Below are 23,323 nucleotides of genomic sequence, written 5' to 3' on the forward strand. Positions count from 1 at the left end.
CATCTTCCAACCTTAATTTTGCATTGATGACTTCTGGGGTTTCTGTCTTCTTGTCATCGGAGATACCCGATTTGGAACAGATGTCAGCAGCAAGTTTCATCTGAGAGAGAATGTACCCTCGAGGAGAGTACGCCACTTCAATTCCTAAAAAATATCTTAAGAAACCAAGGTCAGACATATCAAAATTTTCTTTCAAAACCTTTTTAATATCATTAATGCCTTGCTCATCACTTCCTGTGATGATCATATCATCAACATAAAGTAGTAAAATAACTACAGAAGACCCTGCACTTTTCACAAACAAAGCAGTGTCAGTATAACATGAACGAAAATTTAAACTTGTCATTACATTACTAAATCTATCATGCCAAGCCTTTGGAGCTTGTTTTAAACCATATAATGTCTTTTTAAGTTTAAGAATTTTATTTTTACCAATACATACTCCTGGTGGGGGATCCATGTAAACTTCTTCATTTAATTCGCCATTTAGAAATGCATTCTTAACATCAAGTTGATAGATAGGCCATTTCTTTACAGACGCAATAGCAATAAGAGTCCTAACACTAGTCATTCTAGCAACAGGTGCGAAGGTTTCTTCATAATCTATACCATATTCCTGAGCATATCCTTTAGCTACTAATCGTGCTTTATAACGTTCTAATGAACCATCACTCTTGGTTTTAATTTTGAAGACCCATCTACATCCTATTGATTTCTTTCCAGTGGGTAACGAAGTTATTTCCCAAGTTTTTGCTTTTTCAAGGGCACTAAGCTCTAAGTTCATGGCTTCAACCCATTGGGGAATATTTTTTGCCTCATTATAGTGTGAAGGTTCATGAAATGAATGTAATGCAATTAGACATGCTCTATATCTAGGAGTTAGGGACTCATAGGAAACAAACCTATTTGGAGGATTGGAGATCCGACTGGATCTCTTTAAAGATGTTTCTTCAATGTCGGATCCTTGAGAGTATTTTTCTAAGGCACTTATCTGAGTTTGTTGACCACACCTAACATATGTTTGGATTGGTCTATTATTCTCATCTACAGCATTATCAAGAGGGATTTCCTCTAGGTCATTCAAAGACTCATTAGAGATTTCCTCTTCTTGAGGAGTCTCATCTTCTTGAGATAGAAGATCAAATAAAAAAGTATATTCACTTTCGTCAATATCTTTAGTTTTCACAAAACCATTTTCATTTTCCAAAAATGTTACATCTTTGGATACATAGAGTTTGTTATTTTTCAAGTCAAAACATCTAAAACCCTTTTGATTTTCTCCATAACCCAAGAAGACACATTCAATAGCTTTAGGAGATAATTTGTCCCGTTTATGAGTAAGGACAAAACATTTACATCCAAACACTCTTAATCTATTAAAGTCAGGTGTTCTTTCAAATAGTTTTTCGTATGGAGATGTATTTTGTAAGGATGAAGATATCATTCTATTTATTAAATAAGTTGAGGTTAAGGCCGCTTCGGCCCAAAAATTCTTTGGAATTTCTTTGGAAATAAGGAGTGTCCTAGTGGTTTCCATGATATGTCTATGCTTTCTTTCGGCCAAGCCGTTTTGTTGAGGAGTCCTAGGACACGATCTTTGATGACAAATCCCATTTACTTCTAAATAGTTTTGAAATTCATTTGATAAATATTCTTCACCCGAATCGGATCTAAGAGTAGAGATATTACTTGAAAATTGATTTTTAACTATCATATGAAATTTTTTTAAAAACTCAAAGACTTCGGATTTTAAATTGAGAAAGTAGATCCATACATACCTAGTATAGTCATCGATGAAAGTGACATAATAGGAGTACCCTCCTTTAGACATGACGGGGGAAGGGCCCCAAACGTCCGAATGGACTAACTCAAAAGGTCTTTTGGATACAAAAGTCCGGTTTGGAAAAAGAGTAGATTTCATTTTGCCAAAAATACAATTCTTGCAAACAAAATGTTTCTCATTACAAAATTTCTTTCCAAATGGAAAGGAGTACATTTTTGAGAAACTTGGATGTCCAAGTCTTTGATGCCAAATATCAATATTTTTATCTTGGACATGGTTACAAAAAGAGTTAATGGGGAATTTCAAGTTGCTCATGTAATAGAGATCTCCCCTTCTATGGCCTTGCCCAATCAGCTTCCCGGATCGGAGATCCTGTATAGAGCAATCCTTAGTTGAGAAGGAGATTTTACATCCATGATCGCATATTTGAGCAACAGAGAAGAGATTTAAATTAAGTTGAGGTACAACTCTCACGTTTGGCACAAAGAAGTCTTTTGAAAAGTTTAAGGTTCCAAGACTTTTAACTTGTAAAGATGTACCATCGGCAGTTGAAACATAGGAGTTTTTAAAGTTATTACATAAATCGGAAAGCTCATTTTCAAGGGGGGTCATATGAAAGGAAGCTCCAGAGTCAAGGATCCAAGACGACATACCTGGAGGAGAGGAGGAAGCTACGGCGGCACCCGAAGTTGATGGAATCTTGAGTAGAGTTTGTAGTGCCTCCGATAGTTGAGCAAGAGAAAAAGAGTCCGTTCCTTTTATTGCTTCCTCTTTCTTTTGAGTAGCTTCTTCGACGGAAGCAACTTTATTTTTTGGTGCTTCATTCAACTTAGGGCAATTAGGTCTTATATGACCCGGTTCTTGACAATGATGGCAAATGGCTTTTCTATAGTTGCCATTATAGTTATTTTGTCTTCCAAAATGTGGAGGTTTGTAGGTTTTCATATGGTTGCCGGGTTTGAATACGGCCAAGACATCATTTCCTCCTTTAATCATGCCAAGACGGGTTTCTTCTTGGCATATTTCGGCTATGGCATCTTCCAAGGGAAGAGGCTTTGATCTATGTAGGAGGGAGGATCTCACTTGTTCATATTCGGGCCTAAGCCCATGTAAAAATTGGAAAAAGTGTTCTTTTTCCATTTGTTCTCTCCTTAATTCCACATCTATACTAGAAACCCATTTTGGTTCTAGTAAGGATAGCTCATCCCATAGAGGGCCAAGAGTGCTAAAGTAATCCCTAACACTCATTTCTCCTTGCTTGATAGTCCGAATTTTTTCTTGAAGAAAGAATTGACGAGCAAGGTCTTTTTGTGTAAACATACCTTTCATGAAGAACCATGCTTCATTTGCCATCCTAAATTTGGCAATGTTGGCGCAAATCTTGAGCTCTACATTATTCATGAACCAAGCAAGAATCTTGGCATGCTTACTCTCCCAATCTTCTATTTTAGATTGGTGATCTTCAATGGCCTTTATGCGGGCATCTCCTTCAAGAGCTTTTTCTTGATCGCCTTTCATCTTAGTTAGTTGGAATTGTGGTTCTGGAATGGTGCCCATAACGTATCCCCAAAGCTTTTTCCCTTTGAGGTTGTTTTCCATGGCGGCGGCCCACATCATGTAGTTGGAACCATTGAGCTTGAAGGAGAGATCAATCTTTTGTTCTCCTTCCATAACAACCACTTACAAGAGAATATCAAGGAGAGAGAAAAAAAAAACAAATATAGCTACACCACTAGCTATATTAAAAAGAAGAGCATACACAAGGCTCTGATACCATGTAATGAAATATGCGGAAAAGCAAAGAGTGCACTAGGCACTTACAACATCTACTAATGAACAAACAAAGAGGGGCTAATACCCAAACCCACAAGAGACAACACAACATAAAAATATAAATGCCTCTTATTGAAAGAGAGAGAGCTCTCAAGAGTAAGAAATACAAGAGGAGAGCACCCCTATTTATACACAAGAGAAGGAGAGGGAGAGGGCCAAGAGGCCTTAAAAGGAGAGCCACCTAGGGGGCTCCCCATGTAGTCGTTGGGAGCCCCCAACGGTCACTAATGTGACCGTTGGAGGCCCCATCGACTACATGGTGGGGCCCCTTTTTAGTGAGCAAAAAACAAAAAAATAAAAAATACATTTTATAAAAATAAAGAGAAAAATAAACTAAGAAAAACAAGTACCCCTATCGGGTACTTGTGAAATGACAGAAATACCCCTATCGGGTATTATATATATATAAATATATATATATATATATATGAATTACATATATTTTAACAAACCCTACCCGTTCAGCCCTTATCCTGAGGCATTTTTTATTTTATGAAGAGGAGCATAAAAGGAGTCAAATTCTTATGTTGTCAAACTTTCCCTCATTCAACGTTGTGTGTTCTATCATTCAACACGAAGAAACTAGAAGGAGAGTCATGACCCAGGTCACTAAAATCGGAATTGAACCCCATGAAAAGGTTGCATATACAAGTGAAGCCAAAAAGGAAACAACGCATGCCACCATAACTACCAAACCCAGGGACAACTTCAATACCAATGGTCGAGGACTCAAGGTCGAGGACGTAGGAAGTTGTGTTGCACTCACTGCAAGAAGAATTGACATGTAAAGGAAAAAATGCAAAAAATATGTGTGGTTCGGTGTATTGCCTACATCCACGAAGCAAGGGAGTCCTATATCTTCATTTATTTTTGTGTTAAGAAAAGATTATAAAACAATTATATATATAGTCTACAATAAGAGAGACGTATCAATCCAAATGGAATGAGTCAATGGCTGGACTGTCAAGGTAGATAGCTAAGGAGACAAGGTGGCTAAGAAGAAAATTGTGTCTCGCCGTGAATCACGTGAAGGTAGGTAACTTAACACATACCTTCAAGTTGGCGTGTTGATGTTGATCAGTACAAACTCGCCAATGATACCTTGGAACTTGTCCTTCGATATAATCTTGATGAATATGTCTGTCAATTGGCCCTCACTTCTAACATGGGGGGTTGATATGAGTTTGAATTGAATCTTTTCTTTGATGAAATGACAATCAACGTCAATATGTTTGATCCTCTTGTAAAAGACTGGGTTCGCCTGCATATGAATGGCAGTTTGGTTGTCACACCTCATATATCTACTATATTAGTACACTAGCCACAATACACCTCAAAATTGGGAATGCAACATACCCTCCCTTTTTAAGTATAGCATGCCTCCAAGGTAAAAATCCACGAAAAGGTCAGAAAATACATTTGTCTTCACATTTGGCTTATAAGCATACTTGCCTTTAATTGCTTCATGGTGATACAAGGATGTTTGAATCCCCCTTAAAGCTCTCAATGGGAGAAATTTGGAGGCATGCCTAGCCGGGTTTTTTTCATTTTCTTGCCTTGTGCTCCCTTTAGTGGAGATCCTCTTTTAGCATAGACCTTTGCTTTCTTCTCTTCTTTTTGCCTCCTCATTTTCTTTCTCATCATCCACTATAGGCATGTACATGTTTTTGAATTTGTGGTAGGAATGCCACATTACGTCCCATAATTCTTGCTTATTGTGCTCTTGTTTGCACCAAGGTTACCAGATTAAGAAGCAAAAGCGGGAAACAAAATGAGAAGCAGAAGTGAGCTATTTTAAAATTCATAAGAAGCGAGAAGTAAAAAATCAATTTAAAAGCAAAATAGGAATAAAAAATGAAGTCATATGGGATCAAATGAGAAGCGAATACTAATTGAATGAGAAGGGAATAAAAACTAAAATAAAAATGACTATTCTTAAATTTCATAATTTTATAGTGTAAGAATTTAATTCTTCTCAAAATCTAAAAGTGATTATTACCAATTTAGAGAAAGTACATGTGAAGTGAGTGATAAGCGTGAAATGAAGCACATGGAAAACATGAAAAGAAGCATGAGAGAAGCGCATAGGAAGCATGTAGAAAAGCAGAAAATAAACATGTGGGAAGAATAGGAGAAGATTGTGAGAATCAAGATTTCCATAAAGTTTAGGAAGCAAGGAGTATCACGCTTTCGAAGCAAGTTTCTGAGAAGCATGCTTCCCACCTATTTGTGAAGCTTCTAGTAATCCTAGTTTACACCCACTATTCACCCCTTCTATATGTATATTTTCCACTATTTTTACATTTTGAGGTAAAGTGGAAGAATTTGTCTTTAAAGGCTCCTCTTGTACCTTTGCCTTGAAAATAGGTGTGATTTGAGTGATTGATGGTATGGTTGTCCAAAACCTTAGTGTAAGGGCCTTGGCAAATGATACCTAGCAAGGAGTGCCCACATATGACTCATACCATTTGAACCATCAAATTGCTTCTTTCTCATGTTCTAGAGTTTGAGCACTTTTAAATATTGGTCCACCTTCAAGATCTAACTTGTGAGATCTTCCCCCCCAAAAGTGACAAATTTCAAGCGAGTTTGTCGAACTTGGAGTACCCCAGCTGATGTGTCGTAATCCTCACCCCGGTTGGCATTGGCAATGGAGGAACTAGGGGTCTTTGCTTGCAATGGTACCTTGGTACCTCCCCGACTTAAGAGGATCTCCATCGTGCGAGTTAAGTTTTGTATTTCTACCTTGAATTCTCTTTTCATCTGGTCCATTTTCTCATTAATGGCCTTCATTTGCTCCTGAGTCTCAGCTAGAAGCCCATCGACCAATTCATGTGCAGTGTGGATCACCATAGTAGATCACAAGTCTTAGGCAAGACCTTCTTGTTCTGAATTTTAGGTTCTGTCCTGAACTTAGGTTAGGGAAGGGTAAGTTAGGTTTAAGGCAAGGACTCGTTATGGTCTCAATGTATAGGATGTCAGCTAAGTACGGTGATGTTTCCATAATTTTTGGTGAAGTTTAGGTAGGGAAATTCGTTATACAACAGGGTACTGTTTCTGTAACAGAGTAAGTTCTCAGTCAGCAGAAACAGTTACATTGTTTTCACTTGGTCCTAAAATAACTAAGCTGATCACTGTTAGTCAAACACAATGACTAAAATTTGCTCAATGTTTATTCCGCTTTAACACAAGCACATTGGTTATTTTATCAACAATGGAAAAAAAAAGGTGAATTTATACCTTAAGCGGGTATCTGAAATGCATTAAGAAACTGAAGGTGGCTAAACACAATAATAAAAAAGTTGCGTCTGCTTTGTACTTTCTAAAAAACTGGACAGCTTTCTGTGACTTCTCCATTAAGAAATGAAGCATAAGTGAAAAGAATACCTTATGCATGACATGAAAATTAGCAAAGTTCCATACAGAGCTTGTTTTGCGAAATTGTTAAAAGCACAGACACTGTTCTAAATAACAAATAATAAAGCATAGTAAGCTCACAAGAAGCAACAAATGAGGCCCACTCCAAGCTTTAGAGTGCTGAAAAAAAATAATGTTGATTCTAAAGAATAATGAGAATAATGACCATTATATTCATGATCCAATACAGATTTGTAAATCGAAAGGAAGAAAATGATGTCCTTTCATTTGTGGTGTGTTGCTAGAATTTTTCTAGTAATCATTTCATTGTATAAGGTAGACATAACATATAGAGATTTAACAAACATTAGTAACTTTATCAAGAAAGGATGCCTTACTTTTTCTTCAGAATAATTCGGTATAGTACACCAGTACTAACAATGTTCAAATTCTTCAATATCTGGTAAGTTGGTGCATCAACGTACACAAAGATGTAATACTGCCAGTACGAATTAAAACATAACGAGTTAGAAAATGAAACCAGTACAACTTATCAAGAAGTTAAAATTGTAATGTTTCTTATGCAATATAATTTTACAGATGGTGGAAATAAATGATGTTTGATTCATCAATGGAAAGTGTATCTACTCAAATGCTGTTATAAAGGTCTTTTCGTTAACCCTTTAATGACCAAATTATGCCATTCACTAATGTAATGGACCAAATCTGTAGGCAAAAGATTTAGTTCATCAAAGAAATATGAACCAATATGCAAATTTCGTTGGGGCAGTCCCTACTAAGCGACGCTCTGTACTCTATAGGCCCGGAGGCAGTGATAAGTGGGCAAGGGTAGCTAGGACATTGCCCAAAAGCGATGCGTCTAACCGGCGCCCGGGGGTGGGGTCAAATAGGCAAGGGTTCCCACACTTTGTTGAATGGGTGAGGGTAAAAAAAGATAGTTCAAGACCATACAATTAGGTTAGCCACTTGGAACATAGGGTCTTTAACTGGTAAGTTGGTAGAGTTAGTAGATGTTATGTGTAGGAGAAAGATTGATATTTTATGTTTACAAGAGACCAAATGGGTAGGTGAGAAAGCAAAAGTGATACAACCTTGGGGATATAAGATTTGGTATTCAGGAATACATAGGAATAGGAATGGAGTTGGGATTGTTATTAGTCGTGAGTTTATAGATAATGTAGTTGAGGTCTGTAGGAAGGGGGATAGGATTATAATTATTAGATTAGTAGTAGGTATGAATATTATTAATTTTATTAGTGTTTATGCACCTCAAGTCGGTTTAGACGATTCCATTAAGCGTCAATTTTGAGAAGATTTAGACGGAGTAATACAAGGGATATCTCATGGAAAAAAAAATTTCATCGGCGGAGACCTTAATGGACATGTAGGCATTAGTAGGGATGGATTTGAAAGTATCCATGGAGGCTATGGTACAGGAGAAAGAAACGAAAGTGGAGAAAGAATTTTAGATTTTGGTTTGTCCTATGACTTGATCTTAGCGAACACGTGGTTTAGGAAGATGGAGTCTCACCTAGTAACATTTAAAAGTGGGGTTAATAAGAGTCAGATAGATTTTTTCCTACTCAGAAAGAGAGATAGGGGTGTTAAAATATGTACCTAATCATTTAATGTAATATATATATTTTATATATATAAGGTAATACATATACATATATTAATATATATGTATATGTATCTACTTATTATATATATAAAATATATATTTCTACTTTGTTTAAACCATAGGGGTAGTTTAGTCTTTTCCCCTGTTTTACGCACATTCACTTTATGAATGTGATTGTAATTTAGTTTATTTTTATTTTTATTTTTATTTTTTATTTTCTTTTTATTTTTTATTTTCTTTTAATTCTAGTACCAAAAGGTACCTTGGGGGGCCCACTCAAATAGACGTTGGGCCCCTCCAACGGTCACATTTGTGACCGTTGGAGGGGCTCCAACGTCTATGAGTGGAGCCCCTCCAAGGCTCCTTTTTGTGGTTATAAATAGGGGCTCTCCCCTTTGTATTTCTTCATGGCTTTGAGTCAAAGCCCAAGTGTTTAATAAATTGATTCCATTGTTTTAATGCCTTTGTGCATTTGTGGGTTATTTGTGAGTTGTGCCTTTGTGCACAAGTGTTCTTAAGTGTTCTTATTGTGCATTCGTGGTGGGTTTATTATCAAGAATATTAAGGTCTTGATCTTAGTATCTTGGTGGAGATACTTTTACATGGTATCAGAGCCTCGTTGAAGAAGGAGGATAGTGCATCCCGCCACTTGTGAAGTACCTTGGTAATCATGCCCTCAAGAAAGTGAAGTTTTGAAGTATATCATCTACTTCGGGCGATATTTTAGAAGCAACTTTTGTCAAGAAAAGTTGGAAAAACTCTTAAGGTACACATTATTTTCTATCATCTTACCTCTCTAATGGGTAAAAAAGACTCGCACTTCTCCCTTGGGTTTAAACTTAGTGGTTCGAACTATCATGTTTGGGCCGGCAATATGGAAGCCCATATCAAAGGGAAAGGCCTTTGGGGATACGTTCAAGGTTCCATATCGGAACCCGAACCCAAACTTTCTATCATAGAGAAAGGGGATATTAAGATTCTTGCAGGTGAAGATAGACAAAAGGCCCTTGAAGAATATTCAAAAAAGCATGATGCGTGGGAAATGAAGAACTTCAAAATTTTATCTTGGATTTTTTCGTCCGTTGAAACCAAGATCAATGCCAACATCATTAAGTTTAAAAGAGCCTCCGAAGCTTGGTTGTACCTTGAAAAAATGTATACTTCAAGGGACTTATCACACAAATATTATCTCCAAAATGATTTGTCTATTCGGAAATATTTTGCCGAATTATCATCTATTTGGGACGAGCTTGCTATGCTCGAACCAAAATGGAGCGGAGAAGCAATTGAATTAAGACACAAGCAACTAGAGGAAGATCGATTTTTTAATTTTTTAAATGGTCTTAGACCCGAATTTGAGCAAATTCGGTCCTCTCTCCTATCCGCTTTCACATCCCCTTCTATTGAAGATGTCATCACCAAGCTAAGTGGTGAGGAAACACGTATGGGGATTAGTAAAAATAACCCGAGTATTCTTGCTACCCCTTCTCAAAGTGATTATGAAGTGGTTAATGCCGTGTCAAGACCCAGAAATAACTTGAAAACCTACAAACCTCCACATTTCAAGAATCAAGGGCAAGGAGGAAATGATCGATATGGCAAGAGAGACTATAGCAAATTAACTTGCCATTTTTGTAAAGAACCGGGGCATATCAAACCCCTTTGTCCTAAATGAAAGAAATTTCTTGTCGCGGCTTTAGCATCCCAATCAGAAGAACGACCTTCGTCATCAAATGAGTCTCTTTCGCTTCAACAAATTGTGGATGCTCTTCAACCTATTCTCAAAGGAGGCATTTCTGGAGCCGCTATGTCATCCTCATCCTCTCTCGGTAAGTCATCTTGGCTCCTTGATTCCGGTGCCTCATTTCATATGACTCCAAGTCCTTGTTTTCTCTCTGATTATTCTAAAAATTTTCTTCCATCTTTTGTCTCAACGGCGGATGGAACACCTCTTGAAATTAAAGGAATGGGCAATTTTGAAAAACAAGACTTCTTTATCCCAAAAATTCGTCTTATACCAAAATTAAACTTAAATTTACTTTCCGTTTCTCAACTCTCGGACCATGGTTGCGATATAAGGTTTTCTTCTAATAAATGTTGGATACAGGATCGCCAGTCCGGGAAGTTGATTGGGGAAGGCTCTAGGAGAGGCGACCTCTACTATGTTGATTTTCTTAAAATTCCCAAGGATCAATTTTGTAATGTTGTTCAAAACAAAGATATTCATGTATGGCATAAGAGATTGGGTCATCCCAACATTGTTAAAATCTCTTATTTGCCCTTTATTAAGCATCTTTGTAATTAAAATTTTGTTTGTAATGAATGTATTCTTGGAAAAATGAAAAGTCTCCCTTTTCCTCAAAGATCTATGTTTACAACAAGACCTTTTGAAATTGTTCACTCCGATGTATGGGGTCCGGCTCCGGTGATATCTAAGGGAGGTTTCTCATACTATGTTATCTATGTGGACGATTTCACTAGGTTTAGTTGGATATATTTTCTTAAACATAAACATGAAGTTTTCTCAACTTTTAAAACATTTCATATGATGGTTTTAAATCAATTCAATGGAAAGTTAAAAATTCTTAGAACCGATTCGGGTGGCGAATATCTTTCCAATGAATTCAAAAGTTATCTTGAAAATTATGGAATTCTCCATCAAAAGTCTTGTCCTAAAACTCCCCTACAAAATGGGTTGGCGGAATGAAAAATAGGCATATTATTGAAACAACACGAACTTTGCTCATTTCACAAAATATTCCGAAAAAACTTTGGGCGGAGGCCGCCCTTACTTCTGTCTATCTCATAAACAGACTTCCATCTAAAAACTTGAACAAAATTTCCTCATTTGAAAAATTATACGAAAAAGAACCTGATTATAGCAGGTTAAGGGTTTTTGGATGTAAATGTTTTGTCCTTACTGATAAAAATGACAAACTCTCCCCTAAGGCCATTCCTTGTGCCTTTCTTGGTTATTCTGAAACTCATAAAGGCTTTCGCTGTTATGATATTAAAAGTGATAAACTATATGTTTCCAGAAATGTAAGCTTCTTGAAAAATGTTAGTGGTTTTGAGAAACTTGAAACTAATGACGAGAATATAGACTATTCTTTTCTGTTTGATTTATTAACTGAAGATAATGATACTAGTGATGATGAAACAAATCAAAATGACTTGAATAATAATGAAACTCATTCTGATTCCTCAACACATCAATGAAGAACCACATAGAGATCCTATAACCTACTCTCATAGAGATAGGAATACTTTTAGAAGTGCCCTCGAAAGATATGATAGTGAGCTTACCCCTTCGAGTGAAGAAAATCTTCGTAGGACCGAAAGATCAAGAAGACCCCCTTCTAGGTTCATCTCATATGAGTCATTTTCACCGAAATATAGAACTTGTCTAAGCGCCATTCACTCTTACATAGAACCTAGGGATTTCGAGGAAGCACGAAAATGTCCGAAATGGATAGTCGCTATGAATAATGAACTTGAAGCCCTAAAAAAAGCAAAGACATGGGAGTTTCAAGACCTCCCTAAAGACAAGAAAGCAATAGGGTGTAGATGGGTGTTTAAAGTCAAAACTAAGAGTGATGGGTCCTTTGAGAGATATAAGGCCCGCTTAGTTGCAAAAGGATATGGTCAAAAATATGAGATTGATTATGAGGAGACCTTTGCCCCGGTTGCTCGGATGGTCACCGTCCGATGTCTTATAACCGTTGCCTCAATCAATAAATGGAACATCTATAAGATGGATGTTAAGAATGCGTTTTTAAACGAAGATCTAAACGAAGAAGTATATATGGATGCTCCTCCTGGAATGGAGTCTCCTAAAGGGAAAGTGCTTCGTCTTCGGAAAGCACTTTATGGTTTAAAACAAGCTCCCAAGGCTTGGTATGATAGGTTCAACTCCGTAATGTTAGAAAATGGTTTTTCATCCTGCTTTACTGATACTGCTTTGTTTGTTAGAAAATCTAATGCAGAGATTGTTATTCTACTACTTTATGTGGATGACATGCTTATAACTGGGAGCGACTCTAAAGGGATTAAAAGCATAAAATCCATTTTAAAGGATAAGTTTGAAATGTCTGACTTGGGTTTCTTAACTTATTTTTTGGGTATTGAGGTAGCATATTCTCATAGAGGATATTTTTTGTCTCAAACTAAGCTTGCATCTGAGATTATTGACAGGTCAGGTATTACAGATGATAAAATTTGTGAAACTCCTGCTATAGTAGGAGCTAAAATGAAGATTGATGATGGTGTTCCTCTCTCCGATCCTACTCCCTACAGGCAACTAGTAGGATCGTTGATGTACCTAAGTATTACCAGACCAGATATCTCACATGCGGTGCATACGGCAAGTCAGTTTCAGCATGCACCAACTTCTGTTCACATGGGTGCTATCTTACGTGTCGTAAGATACCTAAAGAACACTATTAATAAGGGAGTTTTTCTGTCTTCTTCTTCTGAGTTAAAATTAATCGCTCATACTGACTCTGATTGGGGAGGTGACCCAAATAACCGTCACTCCACCACTGGTTTTTGTGTTTTCTTAGGAGACTCATTGATCTCGTGGAGATGCAAGAAGCAGCAAAAGGTGTCTCTATCATCAACTGAAGCCGAATATCGTGCCATGGCGACTACTACCATGGAAATTGTTTGGATTCGTCAGTTGCTGGAAGACATGGGGATCAATATTGAAGGGCCTACCAAGCTTTGCTGTGACAACAAAAGTGCGATTTATATTACTAAAAATCACACTTTTCATGAGCGGACCAAACACATAGAGATGGATTGTCACTATGTTCGGGAAGCGTATCTCAAAGGAACCATTGACCTTCCATATGTCATGTCCGAATATCAATTGGCGGACTTCTTCACTAAAGCCTTGTGTGCACCGCGCTTCAACTTTCTTCTTAGCAAACTCTCGGTCATCCTGCCCTAAGTTTGAGGGGGGTGTTAAAATATGTACCTAATCATTTAATATAATATATATATTATATATATAAGGTAATACATATACATATATTAATATATATGTATATGTATCTACTTATTATATATAAAATATATATTTCTACTTTGTTTAAGCCGTAGGGGTAGTTTAGTCTTTTCCCCTGTTTTACGCACATTCACTTTATGAATGTGATTGTAATTTAGTTTATTTTTATTTTTCTTTTTATTTTTTATTTTCTTTTAATTCTAGTACCAAAAGGTACCTTGGGGGCCCCACTCAAATAGACGTTGGGCCCCTCCAACGGTTACATTTGTGACCGTTGGAGGGGCTCCAACGTCTATGAGTGGAGCCCCTCCAAGGCTCCTTTTTGTGGTTATAAATAGGGGCTCTCCCCTTTGTATTTCTTCATGGCTTTGAGTCAAAGCCCAAGTGTTTAATAAATTGATTCCATTGTTTTTATGCCTTTGTGCATTTGTGGGTTATTTGTGAGTTGTGCCTTTGTGCACAAGTGTTCTTATTGTGCATTCGTGGTGGGTTTATTATCAAGAATAGTAAGGTTTTGATCTTAGTATCTTGGTGGAGATACTTTTACAAGGGGTTGTTGCATCGATTGTAAGGTTATACCGGGAGAAAGTGTAGCTACACAACATAGAGTCTTAATTTTAGATCTTAAAATTAGAAAATGCCACAAAAGGGATAGACATAGGATAGATCCTAGAATTAAGTGGTGAGCACTGAAAGAAGCTAAACAAGGAATGTTTGTAGAACAGATAGCTAAGGAAGCTAATTGGTGTCTCGAGGAGGATGCAGAATCAATGTGGAATAAGATCGCGGGTTGCATGCGAAAGGTGACGAAGGAGGTTTTGGGTAAGTCTAAAGGCGGTGCACCGCTAGGTAAGGATACATCATGGTGGAACGAAGATGTCAAATTAGCTATTAAGGTTAAAAGAGAGTGTTATAGAAATCTAAGTAAGAGTCGTGATAATGAGAATTTGGAGAAGTATATGGTAGCAAAGAAGGAAGCTAAAAAAGTAGTTCGAAACGCGAGGGATAAGGTATATAAGGAGGTCTATGACAAGTTGGATACCAAAGAGGGCGAAAAGGATATTTATAGGCTTGCAAAGATGAGAGATATGAAATTGAGGGATCTGGGTAATGGTTAGATGTATCAAAGATGCAACACAAAGGGTTTTAGTTAAAGATGAGGAGATTAAGGAGAGATGGAAAGATTATTTTGATAAGCTATTTAATGGAAGGCATGCCCAGGATATTGGAGACTTCTCCATTCCTTTTCATTAGATAAATCGTGACTTCATGCGCAATATTCAAAAGAAAGAAATTGCAGAGGCTTTGAAGAAAATGCAATCTAGAAAGGCAGTTGGCCCGGATGGTATACCTATCGAAGCTTGGAAATGCTTGGGTGAGAAAGGTTTAGTATGATTGGCAAATCTTTTTAACAAGATTTGGCGGACAAATAAGATGCCTAATGAGTGGAGGAAGAGTACTTTGGTGCCTCTCTATAAGAATAAGGGTGATATACTCTGTCACAGGGATTCGGCTAGCAGGGTGCCGCACCCGCGTCGACGCGACTCGATGCGGGTGCGAGTGCGGTCAACCTGATCCTAGGTGCGTTGACCGCACCCAGGATCATTTAGGTCCATTTTTTTTTTGGATTTTTTTTTTTTAAATTTTCCCTATGAAATGGGCTGAGAAATTTTTTTAAATTTTTTTTTTTTAAAAATCTGCTGACAGCAGCTGTCTGTCAGCAGCAGCTGTCAGCTGATCCTTTTTTTCGTAAGGGATTTTCTCTCTCCATGATGGTGGTAGCCTTGCTTAAGCTATCGTGCAATGAAATTTGAAACAAACCGCGTGTTCCCCTGACCCCCTTTATATATATATATATATATATATATATATATATATATATATATATATACATTGTTGCCCCTGCCGCACCCCCGCACCTGGGTTTTTTGGAAGTGCCAAATCCCCGCACCCGCGCTCGCACCCGCACCCATGTGACATAGGTGATATACAAGATTGCACAAATTATCGTGGTATAAAACTCATGAGTCATACTATGAAACTTTGGGAGAGGGTGATTCAGTATAGGTTGAAGAAGGTTGCCATGATATCGGATAATCAATTTGGTTTTATGCCTGGAAGATCAACTATGAAAGCTATACATCTTCTTAGACAACTTATTGAGAGATATAGAGAGGGGAACAAAGATTTGCATATGGTTTTTATTGATTTGGAGAAGGCATACGATAGAGTACCTAGGGATGTTCTCTGGTAGACAATGATGAAGAAAGGTATCTCTCTCAAGTACATTAGTATAATTAAAGATATGTACGAAGGAGTAGTAACCAATGTCCGCACTTGTGGAGGGGTGACAAACAATTTTCCTGTAACGGTTGGGTTACATCAAAGATCTGCATTAAGCCCTTTCCTTTTTGCTATAGTGATAGATGAACTTACGAGATCAATTCAATAAAAAGTGTCGTGGTGTATGTTGTATGCTGATGATATTGTTTTGATTGATGAGTCTAGAGCTGGGGTTAATGCTAAGTTAGAATTATGGAGACAGACTTTGAAAGCAAGAGGTTTTACGTTGAGTAAGACAGAATATATGGAATGTCGGTTTAGTAAGCAACGAAGTAGTGATGAGAGTGTAGTGAAGCTTGGTGAGCAAGAAATAGCGGTGGATGACTGTTTCAAATATTTGGGATCTATCATTCAAAAGAATGGAGAAATTGATGGAGATGTAAATCATAGGATTAAGGTTGGGTGGATGAAATGGAAAAGTGCAACTGGAGTGTTGTGCGATCGTAGAATGCCATTGCGGTTGAAGGGGAAGTTTTATAGGACGACAATTAGACCCGCTTTACTATATGGTACGGAATGTTGGGCTGCCAAGAGACATCATTTTCAAAAAATGAGTGTAACTGAGATGTGTATGCTTCGATGGATGTGTGGAAAGACACTAAAAGATAAGATTCAGAACGAGGAAATACGTAAGAAGGTAGGCGTTGCATCCATTGAAAATAAGATGAGTGAGAATCGTTTACGATGGTTTGGGCATATTCGGCGAAGGCCTAATGATGCTCCAATTAGAAGGATGGAGAAATGGGAAAATATATTAGCTAAAAGAGGTCGGGGTAGGCCTAAGAAGACTTGGATGGAGATGATAAGAAAGGATATGAATGCTTTGAACCTCACCGAGGACATGACATTAGATAGAAATGAGTGGAGGAGAAGGATTCATGTGGAGGACCCAAAATGATTTTCTTTTTGGTTCATATCGCCGACCCCAATTGTTTGGGATGAAGGCGTTGTTGTTGTTGTTGTAGAGAAATATGCATGATGCAGTAGGACTAATGATACAACAGTTTAAATGCATCATAGAATGAAAGATACATATATTCAATAGACTCTTCAACCTCTAAGATTTTGCCACATATATTATCACAATCTAAAGGTATAAGGATAGTTGAGAGACAGTGCACATAAACTTTGGGCACATCACCTTTTATTGACATGCATTCAGAATAGCGCATAACATCTAAATATATCTGCAACTGAGGACATGAGCAATTTTATTTTTCCTTTGAATGAACAACCATATGTAAATATCTGAAGAGGGTGTGGAACTAATAATTCATAAAATGTCAAAAAACCATAGAATGAAAGATACATATTTCCAGCTTAGCACCTGCAACAGAGTTTGAGTCTTGCTGCATATTTATCAGAACATAAATAAAGGGTAACTTTGGGCAAATGTTACCTTTTACTGACATGCTTTTGGAATAGTGCATAATATATTAATATATCTGCGAGAACCAAAAGTGAATATCTAAAGAGGGCCTGAAGTTTATCTTGAATGATTCATGTGAAGTTAGAGCAATGCCTATGATAGTTTTTCCAGCTAGAAAGTCACATGCTGGACTCGTTTATGGTGGGTTTCCTAGATATCACAAATAAGAAATCAAAAGAGTGCCAAATGTAGAATGTACTTCTTTAAAAAGCCTTTTTCTTCATGGGTTCTTTCCTCTTTTGTTCTTTCGTTTATTTAATTTGTGAAGAAACTGTTGGTTGATTTTTTCCTTTTTTCGTGGGTGGGTGGGGGTTGGGGGGGTTGTAAATGAGGATTCCATGGTTCATCTGAGCTTTCTATCCATGTAACGCTTCTGCATTTTTTGTTTGTTAAATTTACTGCATGTTATCTTTGATTAGATGGATGGATTTGCTGGTTTACATATCTGTTTTCAGAAGAAAAAAATATACATGCCTTTTCTAATGAAGATACTGTAGGAATCGGGTGTTTTAAAGTTTGTTATTTATTCTTTAATGAGGCCATTCATCTGCCATTTCCATTGAAATGCAACATATCTTCTACCTTTATTTATTTATTTATTTTAATTTCTGGGATTGACAGTTTTGGATGCATTGATAGAAAGAGAAAGGATTTTATTCAAGAAGGGTGACAAAAAGTAACAAAGCAAAAAAAAAGTAATATTTTAGGAGAAAAAAAAATGTATGCTTAATTGATTTCAAAGGATTCCTCAGATAATAACATAGTCTCGATTCATGAAAGGTTGCATGTTAAGGAATGAATATAAGCTATCCATTAGGATTTCTAACCATTAGTTTGCAAAGATAACATTTCAATGAGTTAGTTTATCTAATGAATTAGGAGAAAAGGAATAAAAATATTCCCATTGGAATTTAGGAAATAAAGCAAAGGTCTATCAGGGTATAAAAGTATTGATATCGCTATAGCACTAAAATCACAAATAAGAGAAGAAATTACAACAAATGATAAGTCTCTAAGTGTAGGAGCTTATCCAGATGACATTCTTATAACATAAGTAGTGCTTTCTTAAAATTAAAAAGTAATAGATCATTCCCTGCAATATTGAACACCCTTAGATTTGAATATGCCAGCAAGTAACTCACCTGCAACAAGTTCTTAATGAGATAAAGTGCTGCAGGAATTGGGTAAACTTTAACTTCATCAAAAGTAGTACCTAACCTGGGTAGCAAAAGAAAAAGAAAATGAATTGTTCGACAACAACCATTAAAAAAGAGAGAAATAAATAAATTGGATGAATGCAACAATAATATGAAAAAATAAAAACCAATGAATAGACAATCATATAGATAGGCCCCAAAAAACCCTCTATTTGACCAACATGAAAGCAGAAGATATATGTTGCAAGATAGGAAACACACACATGCCAGTGCCCAGATGGAAGTGGGCAACCACCAAGCTTTGTTCTCCCTTAAATCAACCTATTAATGGGCGTCTGGAAGGCCTACCACATTTGAGAAAGTTGAAACAAGCCAAAACAGAGTGTGGTATCTAGAAGCACAGATCTAAAAGCTTCCCTCGACCAGTTTCCATTCTATAGAGCTGTTAATTCGGATTTCTAATTGGTGCTCTAGGTCTTCTCCACAGTTGGATCCTTTGGAAGTTCAGGGGTAAGAGATGAAGCTCGAGTAGCAGCCCCCACAGGTATCATCTTACTGTTCCCATACCTTTCATTGAGCATCCCCCCATTCTCTAACGAGTTGCACAGAGCCATATATATAGGAATGCAAATATAATCACCTTGATACTAAATTATGATTGAGCTGGGGATCTGATTGGAAATAGGAAAATCTAGGATAGGTGGCCAACCTCCTAGAAAGAGCGATGTGATTGACCTCATGAATAGGGATGCAGCTCCATGGATCACTTGTCAGGTGTGATAGGTGGTGGTATCACACCCTTTCAAAGGAATTGTACGTGACACTCTGGCATCATGCATCACTGTCCAAGAATCTGGACCTCCCCTTTGAGCAACAAGTTACCAAATAGTGGTGGGCTTGATGCATTGAAGACCGCAATGGGACCGTCTAATTAAAAGCAAATGTGGTTTACATAGCTGGCCATAGGATCGGACTTATACACAGATGGAAAAGAGGCTCAAGGAACTTGGAAGGGCTAGACTTCAATATTGGATGATTTTAAACAGCATTTTATGACAAAATTGTGGGCAGGAAATAAGCTACTTTTCTAGAAAGATAGATGGTGTGGTAAAGAGTTATTGGCTGGGAAATTTTCTACATTATTCAGGGTTAATATTTTTCATTCAATCTGGACTGATGTTATTATATGGACAAAGCATAAACGGCCTAACATTGATTTCTAAGGTTGAAGCTTAGGACACTAGTTTATTTATATCTCATCTGTTTCCGGTGATTTGTTGTCACCTTCATTCTGTTTAATAATATTTCTGAATTTCTCCTTTGTCAAAAAAAAAAATCTCTTTCAAGCACCCACACATAAACACACTTGTTGATGCAGGTTAATGAAAAAATGGCCTGTGTTGGTTAACCACGTAACACAATTGCCCTGTTGGAGTAACTAACATAAGATACCTTTATAGTTCAAATCCATCTCACATTAATTCAATGAAAGAAAATGATGATTACTATCATCACACTTATATTTACGAGAAGGGCGCAAAGGGAATGAATACCCTATCAGAAAAAAAAACGCATAGCCATGCACACAATTCATAGGATTTATGCACTACCAAACTGTCCACTATAAGCCAGAAAACAACCAGCATCGCAATAAACACTTATAACCATCAATCATGATTAAGCAAGTCAACCAGATGAACTTTCGAGTAAACAACAAACAAAAGATTCACATGAGAAACAAAATAAAAGCTGAAATCAGAGCTTGACTGAGAAGAACTTGCCTGTTATCTTCAGTAACACCATCAGCCTTCCATGTTTTTACAAGGGCAAGAAGCGACAATGCACACTTCAAGGCCTCCACCTGAACTCACATAAAATCAGAAGATAAACCAACAACCCCAAGTGGAAAGCAAACCACAGATCAACAATATCATAAGAAAGACAATCAAATGCTTGACACCAATACAACTTTGATTTTTTCCTATGAAATGCATTTTCACAACATGGATGTGACTCGGGAAGCAAGTAACAAAGCAAACTAAAGTGAGAATCATTCAGTGTATTCTACCAGCTACCCACCAAAAAATTGGCTGTTGTCACGCTATAGTCATACTTTCCAGCTCTTCTCGACCACGCAATCAATATAGCCTGAGAGCTAGTAAGTAACGTCAAGGAGACAGTCACGAGAGTTCTGCATCAACACGAAGCCAGAAACAGAAAACCAAAAATTAAAAATTCTAGAACTTGCCTTTCACTTTAAAACATAAAACTACAATTACATTCCATCGCTGGTCATTCTCACTCACTTGCGCTTCCATTTGGAGCTATCGAGCAACGCACCCCCAATCTTTTTCATATTCATCAGCAAAACGAAAAGAAGGGGAGATTACGCCTCCAGCTTTTGGGATTTATCGAAAAAATACCAACTCAAAGATGCTCTCCGTGAATGCCTCCCATCTTCTTCTCCCTAAGGAATTGAATCTCATAAGAAAGGAATGATGAACTGAGAGACACCCAAGAATCGATGGATTCACCTGAGGGAAAACGGTGAACCAACGACATAGGCCAAATCTCCCAGGGTTTAACTCATCTAGCAAAATCTCAAGCGAGATCCATTACAAGCACGCGAAAAAAAAAACAGGGGGAAAAAAGAATGGCACCGGAGATCCAAAACTATATGAGATCTGGATATTTGAAGATTATCTAAAAAACAAAAACTGCAAAAAGGAAAGAAGAGTTTTCACCGAAACCCGACGATCTAGACCTTCAAAGAAGTGAAACCCAAGAACACAAACCCTGAATGGGGGCACACACACAGAGAGAGAGAGAGAGAGAGGGACTTCTTGTTATGCAATTTGTAATTCCTTTCCTTCCCGGTAATGTCCGTCGTACACTGGTCCGATCCAGGTCCAAGTTTCGTGGACCTCTTCTTGCCTAGCCGAGATCTGATGCAATGAGATTGCACACTAAAGTGTGCTGCTGCACCATATGCTGTTGGGCCCCACAGCTGACAGGTCAACCGGTCAGATTTGGTTCGGATTCAGGTCAAACCAGACCTGGCCCCAATTTTTTTGGTATGGTATCAGGTCTAGACTTAGTCTAATCACACCCACCATAAGAGAAACAATATCGGGAAGGACAAGAACTACATGAACCAGACCCGAGCCATACCCGATAAAATACTATTTTTTATCATTTTTACATTAAAAATTTGCAGGTCTTAGTCGTAATTTGGGTGAGGCTCGAGTCTAATATAAAATTTCAAAAAATATACTCGAATCCATGTATTAATAGGATCTTCGAATCCAAACCTAAGTTTTAATTGGGTCTTCTTATTTATCACTATACTCGAACTCTCTATAGGGTTTGATATGGGTCCGGTCTAAGTAAACCACACCCCTAGTCGTAACCGACACATTGTGGCTGGTGACCAGGTGCAGCAGCACACTAAAAGTGTGCAACCACATTTCACCTGATCATCCTTCCTCGCTCTAATCCTTAGATTAAGTGGCTTGAGATCAAAGGCGTTCAGAGACAATAAGGTCAAATCCAACATAAAAGGGATGAAGAAATAAAAGAAAATTAAAAAACCCTTATTTCTCAGATACCAAATTAGATTTTAAGAAGGTCAACCGAGCCTGACGACAAGGTGATGACTGCTGACCCTTTTGTTCAGGTTCGACTCTCACCGGTTGCACATGTGCCTTCAAAATCTTGTCGATGTGTAGGGTACCAGATTATAATATTATATTGTTTTTTTTTTGTATCGGTAATTCGTTTTTGTGGCACGGGTACGACCGTAACTCGAGTTGGACATGCATGTTTGAAAATTTTTCCAGAAATAAGATACGGTGCATGGATTTTTTTAATGTTTTAATTAATAAAAAACTATTTATTTGATGTTATATATATGTATTTTTCTTAAAATGTTATTTAAAAAATAATAAAAAACATTTAAAATATTAAATTAATGGTCGTACATGTCATTATCTATTGTGTCATATCGTGTCCAACTCGTGTCACCTATAACATGTCCCCAAATGGCGTGTCAAAATGGTACCCATGATTAAGTTTTTGTACAAATACACTTACATATAATGATTATTATAAATATGCCACTATAGCCTGTAGGGTGCGATAATCCAATTGTTATGGAACGACTCCATTACCTTGGTATTACAAGATCACATATATGGTGGAGTCCAAATTTGGTCATAAGGCTTATGACCATTAGGGGTCATTGCCATGCGACTTCATCTTGAGAAAGCTATCGTTCGTGATGACTCAGTTGTGGAACCAACAAGGTCTAGGCATCTTGAGAAACCATTAGCTGTTTTTTTAGTTTAAAATGTATTAATTGACAGGCTTTTGATAGATTGGAAGTCCTCAATCTCAGTTACTGCAGTACTAATCTCAAAGTTACTCTAGATTTTAATTGCATGCGAGCTGAAGTCATTCCCCTTCCAGTTTACCTACTACTGTACCAGAGTGAATATGATCCCCCAAGACATACGCTCATGCTTTAGCTAGTACACGGAAGTGAATACCATGATTCCTCTGTCTATCAATAACTGCATGCATTGTGCATGTTCCCTTGCGACTTACAGTGTACAGTTGCGCTAGAGTCTGTTTTGCTTTTGTTGAGTCTGATGTAAGCTGCCCGGTTCAGGTGAATCAATACCCCGAAGGGGCAGCCCGTATACTTGAACTGTAATAGCCTGCGGGCAAAATTGTGAATGAATTAAATGCGTTGAGCTTTCTTTTGTTC

At 37.4% G+C, this 23,323-nt stretch overlaps 1 protein-coding gene across 1 annotated transcript in view; it reads right to left on the reverse strand.

Annotated features, from left to right (window-relative positions):
* LOC149835578 (CMP-sialic acid transporter 2-like) overlaps positions 1 to 21,430 on the reverse strand; it is a 33,428-nt gene extending 11,998 nt beyond the window's left edge. The window contains exons 1-6 of the mRNA XM_090010582.1: positions 21,300 to 21,430; positions 20,862 to 21,022; positions 20,635 to 20,746; positions 20,337 to 20,416; positions 18,541 to 18,616; positions 7,372 to 7,472 (exon numbers count right to left, since the gene is read on the reverse strand). Of these exons, the coding sequence (XP_089866708.1) occupies positions 7,372 to 7,472; positions 18,541 to 18,616; positions 20,337 to 20,416; positions 20,635 to 20,746; positions 20,862 to 20,917 (425 nt within the window). The 5' untranslated portion in view covers positions 20,918 to 21,022; positions 21,300 to 21,430. The remainder of the gene's footprint in view (positions 1 to 7,371; positions 7,473 to 18,540; positions 18,617 to 20,336; positions 20,417 to 20,634; positions 20,747 to 20,861; positions 21,023 to 21,299) is intronic.
* Between the last annotated feature and the right edge of the window lie 1,893 nt (positions 21,431 to 23,323).

The sequence above is a fragment of the Nuphar pumila genome, chromosome 6, assembly GCF_984573655.1.
Source record: "Nuphar pumila chromosome 6, dmNupPumi1.hap1.1, whole genome shotgun sequence".
In the NCBI taxonomy this organism is placed as follows: Eukaryota; Viridiplantae; Streptophyta; class Magnoliopsida; order Nymphaeales; family Nymphaeaceae; genus Nuphar; species Nuphar pumila.